At 40.0% G+C, this 26,820-nt stretch overlaps 1 protein-coding gene across 1 annotated transcript; it reads left to right on the top strand.

The window, feature by feature from the left end:
- The first annotated feature begins 1,938 nt into the window (after positions 1–1,938).
- On the top strand, positions 1,939–24,627 carry MPP4 (MAGUK p55 scaffold protein 4). The gene is given in 21 exon segments (XM_068408052.1): positions 1,939–2,008; positions 4,089–4,210; positions 5,151–5,228; positions 5,943–6,023; positions 6,580–6,711; positions 7,376–7,457; positions 8,636–8,721; positions 9,787–9,858; positions 10,308–10,504; positions 11,667–11,731; positions 12,513–12,530; positions 13,593–13,631; positions 14,385–14,405; positions 15,638–15,652; positions 17,126–17,167; positions 18,008–18,178; positions 19,070–19,150; positions 20,114–20,207; positions 21,026–21,134; positions 23,060–23,194; positions 24,173–24,627. Coding segments are annotated over 21 exon segments (1,902 nt in total). The 3' UTR covers positions 24,365–24,627.
- Positions 24,628–26,820: the final 2,193 nt, after the last annotated feature.

The raw sequence follows: 26,820 nt of genomic DNA, 5'->3' as shown, positions 1-26,820 counted from the left end.
GTGGAAAAATGATTGTGCAGTATAATGTAACACTGAAATGGAAATGTTGCATCGGGTATTGGGGGAGGATCAAACTATATTTTGTTAGTCTTTGAAAGAAGAAATCATAATTTTAAAAGCAATCTTTGGATTAGAATTTCAGTAGGATGTATCACTGAGTATCCTGTAGAGGTAATTTGAAATGAATTACCAATACTCAGTAATAAAATGTTTGAATCATAATCTCATAACTTCTGATTTTTTTCCTCTCTTAATTTCTGCTGCCTTTTGAAAGCAGTTTTATGATTTAACAGGAGAGAGGAAGCATGTTCTAAAAATATATATTAAGAAGTGCAGTAAAAGTGACAGTAATGCTTTCTGCTTTTATAAGCAGATCAAGATAATACTTTTCCTGCTTGTACCTTTGATGTTTTCTGTCCACAGAACAACCTAGAGGAAAATGGCTGCCTTTTTGCTTTACTAATCCAGGAGATAAACTACTGTATATTTAATGGAATTTGGTAAGGCATTCGCTGTGCATGCAGTGGCACACCGTGGCTCACTATTGGCTGAGGTGCTCAGACATCCGATGTTAGTTTTTTTAACTTGTACTCTGAATCATCTCTTGAGTGACCAGTTTAAATATTTAACTCTTTAAGAATAGTCTTACAATACTGGTAATCATGACAGGATCTTCAAACTTGTATCAAATATGATTTGTAGTTAGATCAAGTAGGATGTAATGAAGATTCGGAATTGTTTCAGAGCTTTCATGTATAGATTCCTGATGCTTAGGGTATAAACGCACCATACGGTATTCCCTGGGCAATTCCCATACTTGATTGCAAAGAAGAGTTCTGAGAATTCTCTGAAGCAGTCTTGTACTGCATTGTTTCCTATTAGCAGTAGATTGGGGAGCTTCCTCCATTTTTAGTCTAAGGGAATGTTACAGGTTAGTGATAAGTTGTCGCAGAAGTTTAAGGGAAGGAAGGAATTTGGAAGAAAATTTTAAAAGGCTTTTTTTTTTTTTTAATATGCAAAAAGTTCAGTGCGACATGGATACAGATTAATTAGTGTAAGTGTTGGCTTCCTGCATTACTTAAAAATTCCTATTTTAAAATTTAAAGAAAAAAATAAGGTAGTATATGCTGCTTTTCATAATGAATGATAATACAGGAGGATTGTTTTATGTTAGCAAATAACTTCTTTGACTCTATCTCTAAAAGCAGCAATTATAAATTGCCTGAGAGAGATGATGATACCAGTAAGGTAAGGTGTCGGGTTTTTTATTTGGGTTTTTTTTTTGTGTTTTAATTCAATGTGAGGAAATAGAGGAAATACAAAATCTTTGTGAACAAATCCTTCAAAGACCTTAAATTCTAACAGTGATAGAAACAGGGATCAGTTTTTTGCAAAATCATGTCCTTGCTCAAATAAAATTCAGTAGAAACTCCAGTGTCTTTAATTTTTAATATTATGTCATCAATAGCAAGAGGAATTAAATGTAATATGTTCTTGAATATGATTATTTTCCAAGCTATATTTATGTAAAACAAGCTTTAAGTCTTTGGAAAAAAATTATAACTTTCCATGGTAGTGCACTTTAAAAGCTGGGGAACAGGTGTACAAAATAGCTTGTTAGTTTAGATGGCTTAACGAAGCAAGCTAATGACAATTTCATGAAGGAAATAAAATGTCATATTGCAGTTGAGGTCCATCTGTCTGCATTTTGGATGCTGGTGGGTAACTGAATTTACAGGTGGGACTCATGTATTTGACTTACGCTTGCATAAGGTGTGCACTGTTGTGCACTTCAAATATGAATGGTTGCCCCTCTTATTTTAAATTCTGCTTTCTTATCAATCTAAGATACCTGCTACTATTCTGATACGAGTATACTCTTTTCCCTAGTTCAGCATCCATCTTCGTGAAACCTACCTGGGGTGAATGCAGTACTCAATGAAGTGGGGGGAATCTCCTTGAATAAAGGAAAAGATGGAGGTGCCAACAGTCTGCGGTCAAGATAATGGTACTCATAACTTTTGCATCTCTTTTTCAAAAAGAAAGAAAACTGACAAGAAGTTTTATTCCTTTGTCCCTGTAACTCTTCTTCCATTGAGTCATGAGAGAGACAAACATGTCTAGAAGTATTACTACTTAATAATTTGAATGATTCTTGATGTTTAATGGTGGTATGCAGTTTAGAGAGCGTCAGAAGAGAATACCTGGCATTTGTTTTTGGCTTATAAAGTCAAGGGTCTCTGCAGCTGTATCAAGAATTACTAATAACTACAAGAGGGGTTTTTTGCTTAGGGAAATGATTGTAGTTTGAAGATTTGTGCTTCTGTATGGAACATTTTAGTCTGTTTGAGCCCAGTTTGATGTAGGGATAGCATTCTAGGAGATAATTAGTACAAGTCATCTCAAAAAGAAGCAACCAGTAATGAGGAAAAGATCTTAAAAAGTCTCTCCACCAAAGGAAATGTTCTATTAGGCACTAGGAAGTTCCTGCAGAAGAGAATCCTTTTAAGTTAACTGTGGTTTGGGAGATACTTCCCCGTGGGGCTCACAGTCAGGGTTCACTGAGTTTATCATTTTTGTAAGTGCTTAGATGTCTGCTTTCCGGAAACAGATGATTCTTTTGATAATAAGGTACATTTTCAGGCTTTCCCAGTTTGGATACTCAATAATTCTTCCTGATGATTGAGGCAAAAGTCCCATCTGCAGAAACTTAGCAGACAAGTACCTGTATAAATTCATGCATAAGGAAAATACCTCAGTGAAACTAAAGTTGAAGATCTCACATAAGTGTTGGTAACATCGCAGTCTAGAGCTCATACAGTTAACTGTCAATGGCTATAAAAACTGTGCTCAGGAGAGAAATGAGTAAAGAAGGGCTTCCATGCTTAGGTTAGCTGTGGTGAATGGATGATAGCAGCTAATGATACTGTCTGCAGTAGCGAGTACTCAGCTATGCTGGGTCTGCTGGATGAGCTTTAGTTTTGAGAAATTATTATTTTGACTTTGGCTGATGTAACTTTAGAAGCTCCTAGTATCTTGGGTTTATTTCAGCATTTTTCTTGTATTACAGTATTACTAATTGAAACATGCCAAGCTTAATGTTGTAAACAAATAAATACAAAGGAAAGTCTCCAGTCACAATTGTATTGTATGATTACTTTGGCACTAAAAAGCAAAGAGACAGCTCGTGCTTACGAAAATACACAAGAGTTGAGAAGTTACTTCCCTTTGACATTCAGTGGGGGTCAGGCATCCAACTTTTATGGTCTCTTTAAGAACTCTTATAGCTTAATAAATCTAACTCCCATTTGGTATGGTATTGTATTAGTGTTGTTGTAAACATTGTGTTTCTTGGGAAGTGTCACATATCAGAAATGATCTGTTGTCATTTCTGAGGTAAAATTAAATTCCATGCGCTCAGAAAAATCCAGTTTGTATCTAGGCCTGACTTTGTGTAACATCTATTTATCACCTCTTAGTTTCTGCCTTCTTGAGATTTTAGAAAGACACTGGATTTTTTGGTTTTCCACTGTATTAGAATACTGTTCCTAACAGATCAGGTGCTGCTTCTAATAGTAAGAACAGTTCTTCCCCTTTCCTGGGATGTGTTGTGTCTGTGATAGCGGTATGTATTTGGCAGGAATTTGCATTTTCATTAGTGATATTCTCCAAAAGGTCCGCACTTCTCGAGCGGAGAAAAACAGACGGTCCCTGGCCCAAACAGTGGGTCATCCAAAAGAAACCTATAACATGAACAAGGCAATTTTTTAGGTTTACCTCTCCTCAGTAGGAGGTACGAGCTTGAACCCAGGTTGATATGTGCGAGATTCGCTGTGTGTTTTTTCTCACAGGTCACTTGAAAATTGCCAGTATTAACCTAACCCTGCTGGTTATTAACATAATAAAATAAAGCTCTTGTGCAACAGAGTTGAATGCAGGAGACAAGCAAAGCAGGCAGGAAACGGGTGCATTTCTTGGACTTATAAACTGAGGAAAGGTGTTTTTCAAAGGCCTGGGTCACTGTTTGGTTTTGGTTGGTCTTCTATTTGAAATGAAATGTCTTGCGCTTTTCTGTTTCTTGGGCTCAGGTATATCTCATGTTCTGACTCTAGTGCTACAAGAACTGAGTTTGCTCTGTAAAAGAGATGTCAATGGCGTTGGCATGTTATATGACCTGCTCAGGTCTCGCTGGCTGCAAGCGCTTTTAAAGGTAAAGTAACATTCAGCTGTGAAGGCAAAAGTTTCCTAGCGAGCAATCTCTAGGGGATAGCTACTTTATTTTGCCATATCAGGACAATAAGTGCTTATTTACACTAAGTGCTGATAGTCCTCATGTCAGTCCTAACATCAGCAGTCAAGGTGAACAAAACCACTTTTGCTTTCAAGAAAAAAAAAGTTGTATTCTCTATCATAATTTCCTCGATGTTAAAGCTCTTCTACTTTACACGTCTGTGTTAAGGCCAGGGAGATGGAGACATAGGCTGAACACAGCGCTGCTCAGCTGTCTTTTCTATTCTTAAATCTCTCTATGACTATGCATCCCACTTTGGCATGGATGCTTGTGAAATTACATTTTTTTTGTTTTGCCCACACTGATCTGATATGTAGTGGAAGATTTTGTGTTATAGAACAGAGTTTTGGCTGGTGTTTCTCTCTTGAGCAGAACTGTATCTCTAAGACAAATTCTGCTTTTCCTTTGACAAGGATTTTAAAAATATTTACATTTTAAAGAATAAAAACTTGCAGTGGATAAGAATGTCCATAAAGTCATTTTTAAAACAGCAATTTATTTTGTTTTAAGTTAAATTTACTTTGTTAATCAGGCCTGCAACTAGGGGAAGGAAGCAAGCTACAAGTCGGAGAATGGACGCTATCAGCCTATTGTCCTGTGTAATCAGCTTTTCTTATTGGAAAATTCAAAACAGCATAACTGGCTAGCTGGCTGATAATATGGAAAGACAATGAATTATAGACTCAATTCCTGATGCATAAGACATTAAGGATTGAGATTGCAAGCTCTTTGGCTCTAGTTGGGCTGAGAAATTCCTAGAAATACAATATTGTCCTTTATGTATTGTGTATGTATCTATATATCACATGAACAGATCATATCATCATTGCATTGTCTTGTCTGTAATGCCATGTGATAGATTTATGAATGCCTCCAGGACTACCTCGAAAAAAGACCAGTTCCTGTCACGCTGCAGGCACATGCATTGACTCGTGAGGTAAGACTGTGTGTACGTAGCGTATTGCTTTACTTACTCATACCAAATTAGTCAACTTAGCTGCAGAGACCAGTGATCTGGTATTTGTTTTATGTCTTAGGTCTGAGTACACTGTATAAACTTGAAGGATTCACTCCTCACGTTTGTCAAACTACTAGATAACTTTTACTGTGTTAAGAGATGGGGGATGAGAAATGCGTACAGCTGTGATCACTAGACTGCATGAGCATTGGCAAGTGTAATGAACACATAAATTATTTGTTTTAACCACTGGCCGTGTATTTTTCTTCCCATGTAACTGTGTGGTTCAGTGTTATGGCTACAGTCAAGCAGCCTGACATGAGGATTTTGAAAAGCTTTTTGGATTTTTCTAATCGTAATAGCTGATTAGCTCTTAAATTTCTGAATTAGAGGGACAGTTAATGACTAAGTGCAGAAACTGACACTAGTGATGAAATTGGTTGAGGCGCAGGAGAGAAAACTAATTTAGAACACATGGCACTGTGCCTGAACTAAATTAAGCCTGGCTGAGTGTTGTGCAGCTGTGGTCACATTGACAATTCTAAAGCAAACTGCGTGGATATGCTCAGAGTCCTATAACGTGGGGGGCTTAACACTCTTAACGTACCGTATTCCTCTAAGTTCAGTTTAGAGCTTTCTAAATTAATTGTCCACCAGAACCAGTCTCTGTGCTTTCTCTCTTATGTTTATCAGGTGGTAGAGTTACTGCGAGAAGCCCCTCAGTCTGGAGAGAGCAAAGAGCTAAGACGACTACTGCAAGCTCCACACTTAAAGGCAAGTCCTGCTTAAGGAAAGAAAAAAGTTTGCTGACAGAGCTACCTGCAGTGGGAAAGGAAACAGACGGCCAGCTGCTCACAAGAATTGGCAATGGAGCCAGAAGAGACATAGTTTCCTAGTCAGGAACTAGCCTAGTTGTGAGATCGGGTGTGGACTGTGTATCTGAAGTACCTCCAGTGGGGTGCATTTTATTTAAGGGCTATGTTTGAGAGAGAGGTTTCTTACAAAGCTAAATTCTGATGCAAACATATAAAACCAAATTTTCCTCAGAATTGCAAAACCTGCATTTTTTACCCTGGAGTTCTAAACAGAAATGTTTCATCTTTTGTAAGTTTCCCAGAAGAAGCAGAGAGAGGAACTGTTCTTAAAACTTTATTTCACAGTTTGAATTTCCAAGTGGAAAGAAGAAAATGTCAGTGTGTGAAAGGGATCTATGTTCACACAGGAACTTATTTGCTGATTTCTGTTTTCTGCCCAGTCACTGTTTAAAGCTGTTCTATTGTATCATCTTAGCTTATGGGTTGCTTGGTTTGCTTGGTTTTGTTTGTAACAGGCCTTGCTATCTGCTCATGATACTGTGGCCCAGAAGGATTTTGAACCGACCCTTCCACCGCTGCCAGACAACATACCGGAAAATGAGGAAGCTATGAGGATTGTTGGCTTAGTGAAAAACAACCAGCCTCTGGTGAGGGAGCTTTCTGATATCTGTAAAATTATTTTAACTTACACAAGTACCGATAATGCATATTGGTTTCTTTCCAGGAACATCACAGAGATTGTGTGCATTCTTGTCCTGTGCATTCTTGTCCAGTTTTCACAGAATCACAAGAATTGTTAAGGTTGGAAAGGGCCGCAAGAGGCTATCTAGCCCTGCTCAGTGAGGGTACAGTTAGAGCAGGTTGTTCAGTGCCTTGTGTGCTCTGGGCTTGAACATTTGGCAGATGTTTTTGTCTCATCTAATGAAAATGCAAATGGAATTGAGAGCTATTCCTTTGGCTGAAATAGTAATGAAAGGAGGAGAGACTCTGAAAGGTTCTTTAGAAATCATTTGTGCTTATAAGCAGAAAACGTTGTAGAGCCTAGCTAATCTGTTTTAGGAAAAGATAGCTGTAATATTTGATACAGAAAAGATTTATTACAGTCAGTCAATGAGGTTTTTTTAGTGTGATGGAAGCTGAAGACACTGAAGGACTTAGTACTAACAATGTTACATTATTGCTAGATCCATGTGGTGTTAAAAAGGCTTTATCTTTCAGTGCCGTTTTGTCATTGCAAAGATGAGACCTGTGAAAGGAAACTTACAGGGGTTCTTCAGTGATCAGTGTTTTTTCTTTGTTTTTGTTTGCCAGGGTGCCACCATTAAACGCCATGAGATAACAGGAGACATAACGGTTGCCCGAGTGATCCATGGTGGGCTAGCAGACAGAAGTGGTATGTGTCATTTGAAACAAAGTAATACAAAAGCTTGAACTTGAAATAAGATATTTGAAGTAAGATAATAGCTTAGCTTCTACAATTAGTCTTCCATTATAGAGCAAGAAGATGTGTATATTGGACAGCACTGTAAATAGTGATATGTTGCAGTGACTTTGATTCTGGTTTCATTAATTTTCATATGAATGTGCGATGTTTGAGACAGAGTTGAGGTACAAATCCAGTTTTCATTATGTATTCTTGGCACCAATTCCTGGATAAATTTGTCATGAGATTAATCAGGAATATCCCAAAATGCAGTGTAGTATGAATACCAGCAGCTCATTCCCTAATGGGGAGATGGGAAAACGTCAGTAGTCTGTCATTCTATAAGATAATGGGCTTTAAGGAATATGTAGTAATACTTCTTGGCCCTAGTCTGCTAAACACTTTGGTAGCATTAGTTGCTAAGCAAACTTCCAAGGAATTTCCTTGGAAACGTTACTGCTTTGTCATCCTAGAACTGAATGTGTTCCATGTTCCTTGGGAAATGTAATGTAACTAAAATTTAAAACATCAGAAGTAAAATTGAACTCTAATCATTATAAAATAGTTCCTTTTAGTATTTTCTGGCCTTTTGTATAGAGAAGAAAACCCAGACTATAGACAACAGCTGATTATGTTCCTAGTTTGATTAATATTTTAATTCAGCTAAAGGAAAATGTAAAAGTAAACAATATTGTGAAGACTTTGTAAAGGACAGAGAGGAGTCCCAAGGCCTCTGACTGCAGCTGGAATCGTTAAGGGTCTGAGTCCAAGTCTCAGGGTCTATTAATATAATGGGTTTAGCTAGAATAAGTTCAGAAATGACTTTGGGACATGGAGCTATATTAAAATGTTTCTGCTGCCTGTAAGGTAAATCATCGGTAGATTGTAACCATATGGTGTGGGGAAGGTGGGAGGAAATAAGAAAACTGAAGCATGCAAGTTTCTTGTGACCCACAGAAGTCTGCAGTCCTATCCAGGGGTGATAGAGCCTTAATCCAAAATGTCTTCCTGCATACCTGGTGTATGGAAACTTTTAATGCCAACTTCCAAACCTGTGGTATATCTGTGTCTCCCTGCCTTGCCTACCCAAGATAATCCATACTGTGATAAAACTTCTGCTGCTGCTTTCATCCTTGTTTTCACTGTAGGGTTGCTGTATGCTGGAGACAAACTGGTGGAAGTAAATGGAGTTCCTGTTGAGGGACTTGAGCCTGAGCAAGTTATTAATATTCTGGTATTTAATCTTTTTTCTACTTTGTACCTTAAGAGTAACTGTATGCTGTTTCTTTTACTCTCTCTCTCTCTCTCTCTCTCTCTCTTTCTCTCTCTCTCTCTCTGTCTTTGAGGAGAAAGTCTGAAGTTTTAAACAGAAAATTCAGATTGTTTCCTTACTGTGGATGAAGCCCACAACTGCTCGTGAAATCAGAATGTATGAATCAAGAATTAAATCTAACCCCTGTTCCGGACAGAAATTAACTTAATTGTGGCCATTCCACCTGCAGCTTCTGGGAAAAATACTGATTTATTCAGACTTTACTGATTCATAATTTTTCTGGAAGTTCCACTCAGTTAATATTCCACACGAAAGTAGCAGAAAGGTGCTGTTCTAGTAAGAGTCCATGTTACAAAATGTACTAAAGCAGAGTGAATGAGCTTGCAAGCTACACACCTCGCCTTGGAAGCTACATACCTCGCCTTGCAAGATAGGGCCGTGGTCATTACTGTTGTCAAAATTCTCATGAAGAAATCTGTTGAGCTGTCCCTGTTACTTATTGTTTTGCCCACAATCTTTCAGGGTTCTTCACTGCAAAGTGTTAGTGCCAGTCAGTAAGGTGTTGCTGTATGTAATCAGTATCAAGTCTTTCTATGTGTTTTTTCCCTGGTTGCACTATTTCTAGGTATAAGATATACAAACTCTATTGGAATGCTTAATTCTTAAATACTTAAATTTTTTCTTCCCCCCTTTACATCACTTGTCCAACCAGACCCTGCTGCTAATTTAAATTAGATTTCAGTGGGAAAGTTTGGTATGAATTAATGTTGAAATTATATATATTTATAATGAAACATAAGATTTCATTGAATTAAAAATATTTAGCAAGACTTTGAAGCTTCATTCTTGAGTTTCCATTTTAAAAAAACATAGTATTGTCATATTGACTCTTGTCTGCCTAAATTCTATTTGTAATATAGACATTATAGTAAATCAAAGCCATGCTGAGTTAAGTTTGTGCTGCCAATGTTTGGTTATTTGTGTTGAACACCAGCCATATTTTAATCCTTTTTTTTAATCATTTAGGCCTTGTCTCAGGGGACAATTATGTTTAAATTAATTCCAGTTTCTGATCGGCCTGTCAGCAACCAAACAACAGTAAGCAACATTCTTTTTTCCGGATTGTTACTGCCGGTAGTTACCCCAATAATGTTTAATGGTGTGACCCAAAGAAGTGGTGTTGCTTTGAAGTTTACTGCAATCCTTAAAGCGTTACTTGCCTTTACGGCTACCTCTCAGCTGACATCAGTATGCTGTCCCTGAAGCAGTAAAGATTGTAAGCTGAAATACAGTTGTGTTAAAGGTAATGAAGACATTGTCAGATTGACCTACAGGTTGAACGTCAATTCTTCTCACAATGTATATAATGAAATTTTTTTTCTCCCGTAGTGAACAGATGGGGTTTGGGGCTTGATCTTGTTTTTAAAACTTGACTTCATCATGAATTGACTTAAGTTGCAGCAATATTTGGCCCTGTGATTATAAAGCTCATATTGTATCTGTTCTAAACATGGCTTCCACTTACTCTTGTATATTTTCTCTACAAGCTCTATGTGCGAGCAATGGCAGATTACTGGCCCTTGCAAGATCCTGCCATACCATGTGCTGATGCAGGTTTGCCTTTTAAGAAGGGTGAAATACTCCAGATTGTGGACCAGAATGATGCTCTCTGGTGGCAGGCCAGGAAAGTTTCAGATCTCAGTGCCTGTGCTGGACTTATACCCTCAAATCATCTTCTTAAAAGGTAAAGAAGTCTTAATTTTTCTGATTTCTAGTTAAAAAATTAGCCAGTTATTCAGACTTTGCTCTTTAAAATTTTCATAAGTTATATAGCAGTATGATTCAGAATGACATTTGACAAACATCTTTCTTCTTTCTGTTCTCTGACTTCTTGCTCTCCTTCCCTTAAGGGTACCTATGTGAGAACAAGCTTTTGAAAGCACCTATATCATTTTAAATTGACATCCAAGTTCGCAGCAGTTGCCTGGTCTCTGTGCTAGTTGCTAAGACACCTAATAGAGCGTAGCAGCTGAAAGATGGGTGGAAATTAAGGGCCCTGACTGCTTAGGACCATTGTCTATGATTTAAAAAAAAAAGCAGGGGGGGCAGGGGGAAATAGTGGGATACTAAATGTATAGTATAAGGGCATAGCTGTATAAAGAAACAGTATTTATTTAAAGATGTCCTGTGAGGCATGAGTGACCTCTTCAGCTTTGTCAAAACTGAGCAGCCCAGATTAAAAGAAGTAGTGGTGGGGGGAAACCAAAACAAAAAAAAACACGCTCAAGGAAGGATGAAGATCCCTTGCCTGTTATTTTCTGCATAAATAGCCTTATTTTTACACTACAGAACCGGAGTAGTTAAACTGCTGTACCACACTTTTCAGTTTGATCCTCTAACTATGTGTCCCATCTGTGTTACCCTCAGCAAAATGCAAGGCCACACAATTGTAGATGATAGGCTTCGATTTGTACTATATGTAAACCTAGTTGTGGTCTGTGTAATGAAAGTTGAAATCAAACTAGGTTGTGATTGAGCTGCAAGCAAGAGACTCTGTGTAGTAACAGAGGTAGTAGTACTACTACCCATAGCAGTGGCACACTCTCCTATTTCCAGGAGTCTGTACCACAATATGGCTTATCTACTTGTCCTTATATATAAACTCAAAATGCTCTAAATACTTCTGTGCTGCTGATTTGGAAATTGCCTTTAAATAGTTCTGATAGCATGTCAGCTTTCTTTTAGGACTCTGCAGTGGGCTACAACACTGGTAATGTTTCCATTCTGACGTCTTCTGTCAGCTCAGTACTGATTGATCTTATGTGTAAGCAGTGAATCCGACTGGAGCATCATATGCTTGTGGACTGTTTTATTTCTTTAACTGTGATACATTTATTTCTATATAGGAAGCAGCGAGAGTTCTGGTGGTCTCAGCCTTTCCAGCCCCATCTCTGTCTCAAATCATCAATGTGTGAGTGAAAAGTTATTTGAATGGTAGAGTAGGAAAGAAGGGTCTTGTCTCTATTTCCAGGGATACTGAAATAGCTCATACAATTCAGTTTAATTCAAAGTCATCGTTTCTGGAGCCACATTGTAACCTCAGAAACATGTTAACTATCCCCAGGAAAAAAAACTTAATGGTAGTTGTACCTGGAGATGGAGGTTATTGTCTCCAGTGTACTTGGGATCTGACTGTGGGACAAGCTGTGAATTCAACTCCTTTTGAAGCCTGGAAGATCGAGGAGCTCCCTAGGAGAGCCTGTTCTGCCTAGGAGAACTGGGTGTGAATAAGTCTGAGGTGACAGTTGTACTAGCCTGGCTTTCCAGGGACACAGATAACAATTCTGCACTGGAAGATGCCATGCAATATGTTTAGAATGTTTCTTTGTCATCAAAACTATTGAAAGAAAGATAGAACTTTTTTCCTTGAGGTGTAAGATAAGCTATGCTGCCCATGAGTTTCTTCGTGGTGACAATCCAGAAATATTATCCTCTGCCAACTATAACTTTCTGTAAACATGCAATTACTCCCAGACAAAGAACATTCTTCCTGTTTTTTCTCTCCCCATTTTCTTATATTGTTCTTTATACTAGTATAAAATTAATTTTTCTCTTCCGACAACTCCCAGATTGAGTGTGTTTCATTGCCTAGGATTCTTCTCACACTGATCGCTTTGTTCGTTAGAGCTGGAGCTCTCTTTCACCATAATTTTATTACATTTTAACTGCTTCAATGGATATGCTGTGGGCAGTAAGCACTGTGGAAGAAGGTAGGAGATCATATCTGGACAACGTTGCATTCCTGTACCTGGAGTCAATATAGCACATGGTTTTGCAGGGTTTTAAAAAAGTTGTCAGGAATGAGGTAGTTTGCTAAATACATGCAAAAGAAATGCAAGTTCTTGGCATTTTGTGTGCTTAGCATAATTGAAATCAAGTCTTTTTTCACATGAAATAGTAGAAGCTTACATTGTCTTAAAGTGGAAACTTAAGCTATGTGTTGTCTGGTAGGGAACTGACAGTTTGGGTGGGTCGCTTTGAGGAGGGAAAGACTACTTTTTCCTTTCTCTTTTCCTTTCCCTCTCTCTCCCATCTTCAGCAGCTGACCTGAGCAGCTCTGAGAGTATTTCTTTAAAGGATACATATGGGCAGAATATGGTTGATGGATGCCCTGACAATTGCCCTGTAACTGGAAAATAGCTCCTACTGGGCCTATCTGGAGGGGCACGCAAGAACAGAACACACAAACTGCAGTATTGTGAGCCCATGAGATTGCCCGAGCCCATGAGATCACATTTCAGGGACGTGAATTGATGTGGTCTGGGGATGAAGAGGGGAGCTGAATCGATCTTTCCATTTCTTCCTTGTAAAAATAATAATAAAATCAACCAAACAAAACACTTTCCTTGAGTGAAGCATATTGGAAAGAAACACACATATAAAAGCTGCAGGAGAGAAGGGAGTGAGTGGAAAATTATATTCTGTCATGGTAATACTTAATAAATAGATATCTACAGGACAAACAGCGACAGCCATGATAAACCTTTTATTATTTCAAAAGGAGAATTCAGTTTAGACGTGTTTGCTTCTGCCACAAGCCCTTCAGAGCACTAGTTTAAGAAGAACCTTTTGCTCACTAAAGGCAGGGAACATCAGTAAGTTGGAGTTAAGTGTTAAAATCCTTAAAGATGTCTAAAGCTGATCTGAGCTTCAAATATTTTTTCTGATGTCTGAGTTCAGTCTTGTCAGATCTGTAAGGTTTTCTCCTCCCCAGTGTTTTTCTGACTCCGATGATTTTTTTTTTTTTTTTTTTTCCTTGTGCTGATCTGTAGAGGATGACATGCAGATCGACGAGAAGTGTGTGGAAACAGGTAACTGAATTAACTTGAGATTATTCTATTTGCTTCAAGGTAGTAGCTAGTTAAAGCCTGGTTTTGTTTCCCAGATAAAAACACTCATTGTCCTCGTGAACTTAATGGTAGAAAATGCTATTTTTCATACCCTGGAAACCTCATCCTATATTAGCGTACTAAAATGAGCTGTTTTGCAGTTGTGGTGTACAGTGCTTATAGTGAAGTGTTGTGCCGAGAAGAGGGACCACTCCAAAAATATCTGCCTGAATGAGATCCAGCCTCTTTGACTCAGGTTTTGGACCATGGCAGTAATGTTACCATAGGTTTTGCCTATTGTAGATTTAATGCCACAGGTGATTGTAGTCTTGGAGAACCCTCACAATTCACTGTCAAGAAACCGATCGTGGGAAAATACGTTTTTAGGTACTGAGCAAGAACAGGTTTTTACATGTAAATAGTACATGTGAAGGCTGTTAGCTTGACTTGCTCCCTAAAGCAGCACAGTTCATTCTTCCTTCTCCTGAGGTAATTCAGAAAGCTCGCGTGGAGAGATGTGAGTCTGTAGCTCTCTGTGGACAGAGACCAGACAGTTAATTCAAGCATGGTGAGCTGTATTTTGCCACCTCAGTGTAGAGGGAAGTGGGGAAGGTATGTGTGAGACAGACTGATAGGAGCTGGAAAATTGATTTCTGATTCTGAAATTCTATAGGAGGAAAAGAATTAAATTTTGAATTTATTTTAATATCTTTGCTATCTGGATTACTAAACAAGATGAAGAAACGTTTGAGTCTGGTAAGTTCCTCTGACCTAACTCCAAATTCCTTGCTATTGTTCTGCTGGGAGAAGGGTGTCCATAGAAGAAGCAAGTGTCTTAAAAACAAGCAGGTGACAAAAACCAGAATGCCATTTTAGCTTTAGAAGCCATTCTGGCTTGAAAAGCTGTTACGTAAAATCCTGTTGCCTTAAGTCTTCCTCTTGCTGTCTGATTACCTTAGTAGTAAGGTTTTTGTCCTGTTATCCCACAAGTATGAGTGTTTCTTCTTGTGCATCAGACCCAGAGCTGTTTATCGAATCCTCATCAGTTATACCTGTGCAAGCTGTGACAGCAGGGGCTGCACTGATGTCAGCGGATAATGGGATTACCTGAAGGGTAACGGAGACTTGAATCCTCCGTGCCTGTAGAAGTCGATGTGGTAAAGAGCAGAGCTGTTCTGGGTTCCTGATTGTGTGCAGGGCTGGCATACAACAAAAATGCTTTTATAAAATGAATGATTTACATACAAGACATACAATCAGTCAGCACTTTTTTTTTTTAACCAAGCTGGTTTTGGGTTTCTTTTTTTTTAGGGAACAGTTACCTATTTACAGCATATTCAGAGTTCTGCGAAACTTAACTCTTCTAAAATAACGTAACTTTTCCACTAAAATAAATCTACTACTGCTAAACATTTTGTTTGAGATACTTGGCAATCTTGTGGAGAAAATGTCATTCCACCTTACACTTGCTCTTTTCCACAAGGTTCCTACTTGCCAGTCGGATCTTCTCCTCTTATCACAGGTGCTTTGTTCTCTGCCTCTCAAGCGATGCCCAAAGCTTTTCAGACAGAACCAGCAGGTCTGCAGGGCAGCCTTTTGTTTTCAGGCTGGGATGTTTCTGATAACTGCACTTGGGGATTACTCTTGTAAATCCTATTCACTGCTCAGTGCTGAGTCAGCTCTCTGCTGTATCCAGACAGTCAGAGGAATAAAGGTGCAAATATTTGCTATCCTACATTTTACTTTAAATCCGTTTGATGTATTTTGCACGTACAATACTAACGTAGATGCTGTAGCTGAGTGTCTCATTCTTTGGGAATTGAGAATTCATGATCGAACAGGCGTATTTTGGATTTAAAGCCTGCAGTACCCGTTTCCTAAATTTCCTAAATGCATTGGACAGTGCTGGCTGGATTTTTTTTTTATCTTAGCATAGAGTGTCTTCTCAAAACTAATTGTTTTATGTCTGTCTCTATCTGAACACGCAGAGGAGCTTAAAGAAGGTAACACTAACTTTTTTCTCCCTGTCTCCTGTAAGCAGTAATCTGTTAGAGTTTACCTGTTTATTGCATTACCAGGAACTACCACTCCTCTCACAATACCAAGAAGCTGAATTGCTTGTTCACTGTAGGATTCCGTACTGCGCTCCACGCCATAGAGCAGAGGGGAGATAAAGCAGAAATGATCAAAACAATTTGAGTGACAGCTCAAAAGACCTGAAGATGATAGAAATGGTACAGGCATATGTCAGCTAACATATGCCGACATATACGGTACTCTGAACTTTGACCTGAATGAGCAGTTTTGTGCCAAGTAGTTTTTTCTACAGCTGTAAACAAGGAGTTGTTAGTACATATAGAATGTAGGAAGGAAACTGTATTTTAAAGGTACAAGTAGTGGAGAGTGTAAAGAGGTGAAATAAGAGTAACTAAGATGTATCTAATTTTGCTTTCATACTTGCATGCTTATGAGATAGCTGTCAATCGAAGAATCGAGTGCTAAAACACGATACATTTCATGCCTATGTCATCTTTATCTTATTCTTGGTTTAACAAGGCCTAAATAAAGGGAATACACAGCTTGGATAACTACATGCATGATTAGGGGAAAATTAGGAGTCCTTTTAGAAGAGAAATCAAAACACTGCTGACACCATTTTTTTCCTTAGTTATTTGTTTTCCAGTCACCTTTATAAAATAGTTTCTAAACTGTTAGAGCATTGATCTATTGGGAAATTGATATTTTTGAGCCTTACAGGAGATATTTCATTTAGAAAAATACATATAGAGATTTAGAAGGCTCATCTGAATGGTTAAGCCTTCACAAGGAGCAGGATGAGAATGAAGACAAGAGGAACTGGAGGAAACAGATTAGTCTAGGATGGTGGAGCACAGATATCAGTGATCCAAAGATGATTAAAAAGAAATAATAAAATCAGATCTTCATTCTGCCTGAAAGATCTGAGCAGATGCCTGTTGCTTTTTCCAAGCATGCTATTGGGCAGAAACTGAGTTATCAATTTTGAATTTCTGATTTGAGCTACTGACTTATTGGTTATTGTAATGTTATAACTAAAGAATTCTTGTAAGCTGGGTTTCACCTGAAAAGCTTAAGTTATGTGTAAGTTTATTTCACTATAAGTGTTTTCAAAACATTGTCTGGCATCTAGTTATCTTAGGAATGAAACAAAAAAAAAATGCTGAGTTTCAAATCTAATTTAGAAAATACCAAGACTTTCGAAGTTTTCTTTTTCTCTTACAACAATATTGGTCCTCTGAATTGGTCATCGGTCATGTGAAATATTTGAATATTTCATATTATGGGGTATTGTGCTTTTTTTATTAGCTGAGGCATGGTACTTCCATATGTTTACGGAAACACTGTTTTTCATTTGGGATCGGCAATAATCGTTAGCCATCTAGCTCTTAAGCTTTCACTGTTCTTTATTTCATGAGTATTTGTTCTTTGTATCCTAGAAGACGAAGAATTTGGTGAATTTGGTCAACGAGTCTTTATTGGTATGCAATGACTAAAGATAAGTAAGATGTTTGGGGCTTGATCTAGATTAAGGGCTTGTCTGAAGTGAAATAAAATGCTTCATTCTTTATTACACGTAAAGACTTACTGAACTGAATTCTACTTGCTCTGTTTTCCTAACTTCAAGAAGTTGCTTTCCTCCTCCTAGTGCTTGCTCTCTCCGCTTAGATCTCTCTTCCTGTTAGGTTTCTGCTGAGACCTGGCCACCACTATTTTAACTTGACTGGCTGTTAAGATTTCCCTTACTTCATGACTGATTTTGCTAGAGCATAAGGTGGTTCTGTTGTCTGTCATCCATTGAGAATAATCATGAGGGCTTTCATTAGAAAAGTAGACCTAAAACTGAGGTTTTCAGAGTTGGATGGTAAGGTGGAACAACAAACCTATCCCTGTTACTAAACCACAGAGACCTTTAAAAAATTTGGATTCCTTCTGGAGGCTGGAACAAATGTTCCAGGCTTGCTTTAGGAGAGTGAACCAGCTACACTATCAAAAAACAGTTGAACTGTTCCCTAGTGATGCTTTATGTGGCCAGAAATGTCTCCTTTGGCTTGTTTTGGGGATCTTTTGGGGGCCTTTAATTCTGGGCTAATTTTCATGTGACTTCTAGTGAGATTTGACCTCTTCTTCAGCTGTCCTTTAATGCTCAGAGGTTCTACCAAGCTGACATACCAAGTGCAGCAAGGAAATTCACTTTCACCCTGCAAAAAGCTCCAAAACCCAGTATGTTGTGTGGCTTAGAAAAAGATACTCTAGACTGAAGCACTAGTTGCCTGCATCTGGGGTGTATTTGCCAGTACTGATGTCTTTGCCCCTTACAGCTGGTTTCCGCAGAAGTATGCGCCTGTGTCGCAGGAAATCCCGGACCAACCAGCAGTCGTGTTATGCTCGGTGCCCCAGCAGCTGTTGCAACACTCTTGCAGCTCCATATGAAGAGGTGGTTAGGTACCAGCGGCACCCAGCAGACAGGAACAGACTAATTATACTAGTGGGTAAGAGGTTAATTACTTTCTCATGCAAATTTCACATCCTATAAGAGAGGGGAGGGAAAAGTCAGTCATGGTCTGATCCACTGAGATTTCCTCCTGCTGATTGCAGCCGTTGCAGACTGTGCCGGTAGCTCTCAAAGCAACATTTCAAGAGTGATTGTCTGCAATTTGATCCCATTGTTGCTTTTAAAGTTTAATGTAGGTATCATCTTTGCTTGAGACAGTGAATGTTTTTAAAACAAAAAAACAGTCCTCAGAAGTAGCCATACAGTTACAAATGCTGGTTGATAATGGATTTTATTAGGGAAATGGTTCAGTTTTATATTCAGTTGGGACTGGTACAGAAAGTGATGAGAAAACATTTGTCACTTACTAGAAAACATCTTTACATGGAGGCATTTCTACAGCCAGTGTTAAATGCATGGATGTGGCAAAGACAAGAAGAATGTTTAAACTCCAGACTATAAAAATCTCAATCATAGGCAGTAGGGAAAGCTAAAAAGATGCCTTTAATAATGCTTGCTATAGGAAATACTGTATTAAGGGGGCTGCAGGCTCTCAAGTAGTCTTTAACGACAGCGACTGAAAGGAAGCTGTTGTTCTGCGGTGTTCTGATAAAGCAAACTGAGTAAAGGCAAATCCATTGTCCTTTCTAAGCCTGGAAGTATTTAATAATTTTTTTCTTTTAAAATGGTATTGCTGACTTGTCTCCTGGGTATGACTGTATTGCTGGGAGGTGATTTGTACCATGAATCAATCAAGGTGCTTCGGTCACTTCTGGTACATTTTTGGGGAACTTACTTACATTTCGTGTGTGTGTGTGCAATGTGTTAGAAAATGGGCATGCGAAAAGTGCCTTTGTCAGTAATATTTGTTGCTTTTACAACTTTTCAGGTCCTGCAGGAGTTGGTGTGAACGAGTTAAGGCGAAGACTTATCGCAAGTAACCCGCGACAGTTTCAAAGTGCCGTACCTCGTATGTAATGCTCTTCCTCTTTCCCCTGCTGCCCCCCTTCAAATGTGGTTAGGAAATGCCAAGTACCTCCCTCTTGACTTTGTGTATTCATACACTCATTGCTGTATGGCTGTTTTTTCAGCTCTACTGCAAGCCAGAGTCATTTGCTTTTATAAGGGTCCATTAAAAATACTATCTTTTTCCTTATTTTGGCAAATCAGCCAAAGGTATTTTCAATTTACAGCTCCTGAAACCCTTAAAGCTTAATCTAGCAGTAGACTGTCTGCATGATTTTGTTTAATCTTTGTTTTTCCTAGATTTAAAAATGAGAATGTTCCTTAGGGATATTGTAAGTTCACAGTGTTTAAGTGATCAGATACGAGAATGAAGGCAACAGAAGTTGGTCATTAATAGGCTTTACAGCTTTCCATATTAGCCTTCTACTGTCAGATGAGACTTACACAGCTTAATTTCTGGCGTAATAATTGAAATTGTTTCTACCTGTGCTTATTTAGTTCTTGTGATTTGGATAACCAAACAGGAAATGCATGACTCTGAAGCTCGTTGAAAATTCACAAATTCTGTTGTGTTTAAGATCCCAGATCTGGGGAAGGTGCAAGTCTGGGAAGACTTGCAGGTTGTCTCCGAATGAACTTTAACAAATTTTACATCAGAGGAGTAAAAACACTTGTGCAACCAGTTCCAACACAGTTCCTGATTGGTTTGAGTCAGATATTTGGATTAAACCACTCTTCTTCCATTCCAAGAAATATAGATGTGCTTTGCTAATTTTCAAGGATTTGCCACTGGGTAACCAGTGGCGTAGACAAGGCTTTTGGTCTGGATTAACAAATGGAAACAACTCATTACCTATGAAAATACTGATTTATAGTCCTTCATGAAAGTTGTCTCACTTTCATTTATAAGATTACAAGAATTTACTTGCATTTGATTTTTTGTGTGTATGTGTATATCTCTTTTCAGACACCACTCGTGTTCAGAAGAGTTATGAAATGAATGGTCGTGAATATCACTATGTATCAAAGGAAACTTTTGAAAACATGGTGTATAGCCACAGGTAACTAGGAGAGACAAATTACATTTTTGTTACTTAAAATGTAACATGATCCAAGAAAAGACAGTTTTGTAGTTAGGTTCCAAGTATGGGCTTCTCCACTCATACTTACTATGCACATTTGGTGTAAATTTTGGTCAAACTACTTGAGCCCATTGCTTCAAAAACTGTGCAGATGCAAATAAGCTCCTCTACAACTGATCTCAAGAGTCCTTCTAAAGGAAAGTGGGATCTCCAGGCCTGAGCTCATTTGATGTGCTTCTAAGTTATGAGTTTAACCCTTCTGGAAACTGGACTGCTTTCTAAAATTGAGCAGTGAGTCAGACCTGTTCCTGACCTGTATCTCCATTGCAAAACCTCTGCAGTGATGACATCTCCAGCACCTGAACTGTAAGGGCCAAACTTTTAAACATGTCTGCTCCTTTCTATGCATCAATAATCCCTCTGCTAAGGCAGACCAGTTCAGCACCAGAAGCTACGCTTCTTGAGCTGTGCCAAGTGCTTTCAGATCTTCTGATTTATGAAGTTATTACCATATAAATGACAAGCATTTTATCATTAGAATCACAACCTCTAAACATGTAATTTGTAACAAGATGAGTAAAAAATGCATACTTTGGAGTTGTTGAACTGTAATGGTTTTGATTTTGTGCCCAGTGTAGCGGGGAAGAGCAAAGGTGGAGGTTGTTCATCAGTGTTCACTATGTTTTATGATCATTTGGTCTTGATCATTGGATTACATTTGAAGATTTCACCCTTAAATGGAACCTGTTGAGACTCAAGTGCTCTTTCATTTTCCTTCTTCCTCACTGCTGTTGCAGAATGCTGGAATATGGGGAATACAAAGGGTACCTGTATGGTACCAGTATTGATGCAGTGCGAACAGTCCTTGATGGAGGGAAGATCTGTGTAATAGACTTAGAACCACAGGTGAGTTGTAAGGGGGCAGGGACTCTACAGTTCGTAGCTCCTGGGAGGAAAAATAATTCTCTGTACAGTCTTGAGCTATTGGAAGAGTGTTAGTTGCTTTGTCTTGTTTGTCATTTTAGCTCATGGTGCTTGTTAATAATAGATTATTCTTTGCATGGGTCTTGGGGGTAGGGGGTACTACAGTGACAAGTATGTACAGATCAGTATAGTTCAGTTGTTTCCAAGTCAGCAGCTGCATTATCAGGCAGAATGGTACAGAAATGAGTTTTCATACTTTCTTAAAGCAAGGTTTATTCTTTCATGAGGAGCCTGTTGCATGGGATTTCCTCTTTCTCCTCCAAGCCCTGTTAGCTGAGAGTTCTGTCTGTTAGCAATCTCTGAGCACCCTTTGGTAAAAGCAGCAACTGTTTAAGTAATCAAGCAAAAGCAGGGAATTCTATCGTGCCTTTATTTCTCTTCAGAAGTAACTTACCAGCTGGCACTGAGCTGCTGGCGCACATGACCAAACAGCTCTACAAGAACCTCCAGCCAGTGTTTGCTGTCTAGACCACCACTCATCTAGGGACCACAGTTTGCAAATGTTTGCTATGTGAGAAAGGGCAGCTTGCACAGCTTCCACATATGCCCTAGCAGATATTGGCCAGAGGTGCTTCAAATATTAGGGCAATTACCAGATGTTTCTATGCTGGGCATTGCACAAAAACTTTGAATGCAATCTTTGCATTCTTCTGTATTTTTGTTCTTAATTACTTTCATTACCTCTGACACTTTCAGAACTACTTACCATGCTAATCTTTTCACTTAGACACTATTCACTTTTTTTTTCCCTTCTATCTTCACATTGAATTTGCTGATGAAGATAAGGCTCATAAAGGCCTGAGTTTGTAAATATCTAAGAGACTTAAAGCTGTGTCCAGCAAAATCGCACTAAACTCTGAATCACTTGCATATTTAGTACTTGGGAGCTGTTTAGGCTAGTGGGTTTCAGCATCCCTACTAGCCGAATGTAAAGAGAGACAACATAACTCAGTAACTTTTAGATACTTCCCTGTAATTACGCACAGGCAGTGTGGTCAGAGCCTTAGGTTAGCAGTGGTTTGTGCTGTTTGAAATCGTAGTTAAGTTACATGACCTGTGGGGTACTACTCAATCCAAACTGCTGTAAGGGGCGGGTTAGGGCACACTTCATTTCTCATTGAAAAATGTCCTTGGGTTTCTTCTGCTATACTTCTCCTAAACAAGAGGGAGAAGAGAGGGAAAAACGTAATCTTGCTATTTGAACAGGTGTGCCACAACCAGTTTTTTAGGGTGTGAATTTAAAGGACAAGTTTTGGGAAGGGTACGAATTAATGGCACATGGCTACACTTCAGTAACTGCTGTGAGGTAGGAGAATTACTGCTGAGTTGCATACTTGTATTTTACATGCTGTGTTTTTTTTTCCTTTTTTCTTTTCTTTTTTCTAGTTCTCTCCACTGCTTTGCAGTAGTTTAAAAATGCTTATTAATGTCAGGGAATGTGACAAAGCACAAAGATTTCCAAAAGCAGGATACTTTCTTCCAGTATGGAGCAATAAAGGTGTACTTTCTCCAAAGGTAGCTCCCCAGCAGTTAAAAAAAACAGATCTCAGATTCATCTTTAATGTTGTTGATTGTACAGATCTGTTAATGACAATGCCCAGTCACTCACTGGAGTTGAAAGCATCTCCTAACATGGTTACCAAGTGGCATGATGTGATTGGTATGCTACAGTTGCTTAACAATGTCTGGTCCAGGGATTATTGGTGAGGTAATTTTAAATTAGGTGTTCCTGAAAAAGATTACTGTTGGAAGTAACAGTAAGTTGTAAACAATTGGCTTTTTATGGGAGTAAAACTGGGATGAATACACTTGAAATACTTCAGCTTCTTCTTACTCTTAATTTGCAGGGCATACAAGTAGCCCGGACTCATGAATTAAAGCCCTACATTATATTCATCAAGCCATCCAGCATAAGCTGCATGAGGCAGACTCGTAAAAATGCCAGGATCATTACCGATTATTATGTGAATGTGAAATTCAAGGTAAGATGTGGGAATAGAAGAGACTCAGTTTATTATTCTGGGATTCTGTGTTTAGAACATAATGGATTCTACTATGTTACTATGTTAACTCTTTAAAAAATATTATTGTATCTTTAGGATCAAATCTAAGTTATTCTTTTCTTTTTCTGTTTGGTTTGTTGGGATGTTTTTCCCCCTCCAGATTTGCTTTGAAGCGGAAGGGTTGTCATTTGTACTTAGGGGACTGAGGTATTTTGCTTTGAAATGTCTTTAAAGGAGAGGCTATTTTGTATATTTTTGTTTTAATTAACTGCCTTGTGACAAGATACATTTACTGTTTGTGCTGAAATATCTGGAATGAGCTTCATTCAGTAATTTAATAGAATATTTTTTCATGCAGTTACAAGAATGTATTGTTATTTCACATATGCTTAATGACAGTATCAATATCAATTCTATAAGTTGTAGAGATAAAACACATCCTGCTTGCAGGAAATGCATCTCTTGTATGTACAATGTGTCTAGTGCATTGTCACAATTGTTTCCATGCAAATCATAATCAAGTTTAGTATCTTTAAATTTGGGACACCCCAGCCCATAACTGTATATGGAAATCAATCAGGATTGCTACGGCAGAAACACAAACACTGGGGAAATAAACTGAAATGTGGAATGAGAACACAAGTGCTGGTGGATTTGCCTACCAGGCCCTGACATCCTCTGCCAGCACTCGTCAGTAGAATAACCTTCTTGGGGCAAATGTAGCACACTGAGACACAAGGTATTCCTTGGGAAGGACAGGGCGGTCAGCTCTGTTTCGGAGACTTGGAACTCACTGTAGCAGGCAGAGTTTACCATAGCAAACTGTAAATGAAATAAAGTATGCTGGCACTGTCATTCACCTCCTGTTTACATGGCCCAAGGTGTTCTGCAGATGCCATGCAGGTATGTTTCTCTACACAACACTAAGGCTTTATAGACCTACTGTGTGTCTTGCAGGAAGAAGATTTACAGGAGATGGAAGATTCGGCTAAGAAAATGGAAGCTCAGTTTGGTCAGTTCTTTGATCAAGTGATTGTGAATGATGATTTACAAGAAGCATCTGCGCAGCTGCTGTCTGCAGTCCATCGTGCACAGGATGAGCCTCAGTGGGTCCCTGCAATATGGATATGCTCAGACACTCGGCCCTAATTCTGAGCAGCAGGCAGCTTCAGAAAGATTACAGCTTATGTTTTACTTCAAGAATAATCCTAATGGCAGGATTGCAAGAATTTATCTTTGTATGTGAGGGATTTGGAAGAGGATTAGAAAAGAAGCTGCTACAGGAGATATAATCACACTATGTTCTGTGTAGCTTTTCAGCTTTTTATGTTACAGTTACATCCACTTTTGTACAAAAAGGAAATATTGTGAGTGCTCAATTACAAGAATAAAGAAAAATCTATTTTGTTGCATGCATCTGCATAATTTACTCGTACATAGCTACGGAAAAGTCCTTTCCTTTCTGATCATTAGCATCATTCTGGTACTGTGGTACCTGTACATTCCAAAAGCCTTACTGACAAATGATATTCAAGTCAATATTCAGTGCAGAGTGTGCTCTTTTAGCCTGCTGTCTTTGAGCAAAGAGTGTTATTTGTGAAGGTATTGGTTTGCTGCTTATCCTTTTTACCTTTTAAGACAGGAGCAGAGTGGGGGTGTCACAATAAAAATGACTCTAGAAACCAGAGTTATCTTCACAATAGATGTACTATGTCTTCTGTTCCATCGACTCAAGTGAGTAAAAACTGGCAGGACAACTGAGAACATGGACTTACCAAAGCAGGAACTGAAGTCAGAAGCCCTTCTCTTGGTTTGCTCTTCGGGAACCATGCTCTCCTCCTCAAACGGTGCAGTGCTTTGGGCAAACACGTTCCTACCTCCCTTCACCTCACATTGCAGCTGTCTCGCCCCCACTTCGGCTGCCTAGTCCAGCATTTGTTCACTCTTTCTCCTTGCCTATTTTTCATGTGTTTACTTACAGACACATCTGCTTTCCCTGTTAGAAAAGAAAGATGTTGTTGTTGGAGTTGCATTTGCTTCACGTCCGTTTGTTCTGGAACAAAATTTCATCACATTTATTTTCTACTTTTTTTGCCTTTCTCTTTGCTGTGTCTACCTTCATTTTCCAAATTGTGTCCGTGGCTACAAGCTCAAGGAGGCTAGAAACCTTGTTTTCCCACTAACGTGCATTTGATTTTGCTCGCCCGCAGCCCCAGGGAGGACCCCCGCCCGCGGCAGCAGCCGGCCCCGCACCGCCGCGCCGGGACGGGCTCACTCTGCTGCCGGAGCCGCCGGCGAGAACGCGAACGCAGGTGGGAGAAGGAGGCCGGGCCTGCCCGCCGCTGGGGGAGCCGCAGCCCCGGCCCGCCGCTGGGGGAGCCGCAGCCCCGGCCCGCCGCTGGGGGAGCCGCAGCCCCGGCCCGCCGCTGGGGGAGCCGCAGCCCCGGCGCGGGCCGGAAGCGAGCGCCGGTTCCTCCCCGCGTCGGCCGGGAGACCGGCGGCGGGCGCGGCATGGCGGCGCGGCGGGCGGGCTCCGGCGGGGTGAGGGCGCGGCGGGGCCGGGGCGGGTTTGAGGCGGCTCTGGAGGGGAGCGGGCGGCAGGGTGCGGGTGGCCGCGGCATCGCCGGCGGCGGGAGCTTTGTCTGCCCTGAGCGCTGTTGCTGAGGGGTTGTACCGGGGCTCTCAGCCGCAGCAGTTGTTGCCGGGGAGACGGAGCTGAAGCGCGACGCGGAGCGGGGCGCCCCGGCAGCGCGGCTCGTACATCCCCGCTCCGCGGGGGGGCGGCGGTGCCCGGCTGCTGCTGCCCGCGGAGGTGGGGTGCAGCCGGCCGCAGGGTCGCGCGTTCCTGCTGACCCTTTGCTGGGGGCGCCATCCAGGATTTCCGCGTTGTTTTCATATTTTCGTCTGTATACGTACATCAGAAAAAAAGTATGCAAAGCTTTAAACCAGTGAGGACTGGTTAAGTGTTTTTAAACCTTCGAGTTTGTGCATAGCTGCCCCCTCGGTACCACCTCCGAGGTCCGGGGGCGGCAGCTTAGCTCAGGGCACTCAGTAAATCCGTCTGCCCGCCGCTGTTCCGTACAAGCCGCGCTTACGAGCGAAGGCGTCTTCTGCTCTGCATCCCTGAGTGGACGCCCAGGGCGTTGTGTAGTTCGTTTTTTTCCCCGAGCGAGAGTTCCCAGGTGTGTCCCACCGTCCTGCAGCCTGGCTCATGGGCGCAAACGCAGGGTTTCACTGGGGCAGGGGCTGCCTGGACTGTGGGAGTCTCGGCTTCAGGGGCATTATGGCTACCTTAGCACTCAGCAGCTCTTCTGTCAGTAACAAAATGTCCCTGGAAACCTGTGCCCAAACTCACCCTTTCTATGGAGCTTGGAGTGAGTTCCTTCAGACCCTGAGAAATTGGAAACTATTAATAGAGTAAAGCTGGCATTTATATGGGAGAGCTGGGGACTTTCATACAGATGGGACAGAGGAATATTCACTACTGCCTGCTTGCACATAATTTCCTTTGTTGCAAGGAATAAACCATACAGAAATTAATTCACCTTTCAGTTGTTTTGTAGAAGGTAACAAAAGAGAGAGGTACTACAGAGCAGACATACTAC

The sequence above is a fragment of the Nyctibius grandis genome, chromosome 9 (genome assembly GCF_013368605.1).
Source record: "Nyctibius grandis isolate bNycGra1 chromosome 9, bNycGra1.pri, whole genome shotgun sequence".
Taxonomy (NCBI): domain Eukaryota; kingdom Metazoa; phylum Chordata; class Aves; order Nyctibiiformes; family Nyctibiidae; genus Nyctibius; species Nyctibius grandis.
Note: the sequence above shows the minus strand (reverse complement) of the source record. Positions and strands in the feature narration are given on the sequence as shown.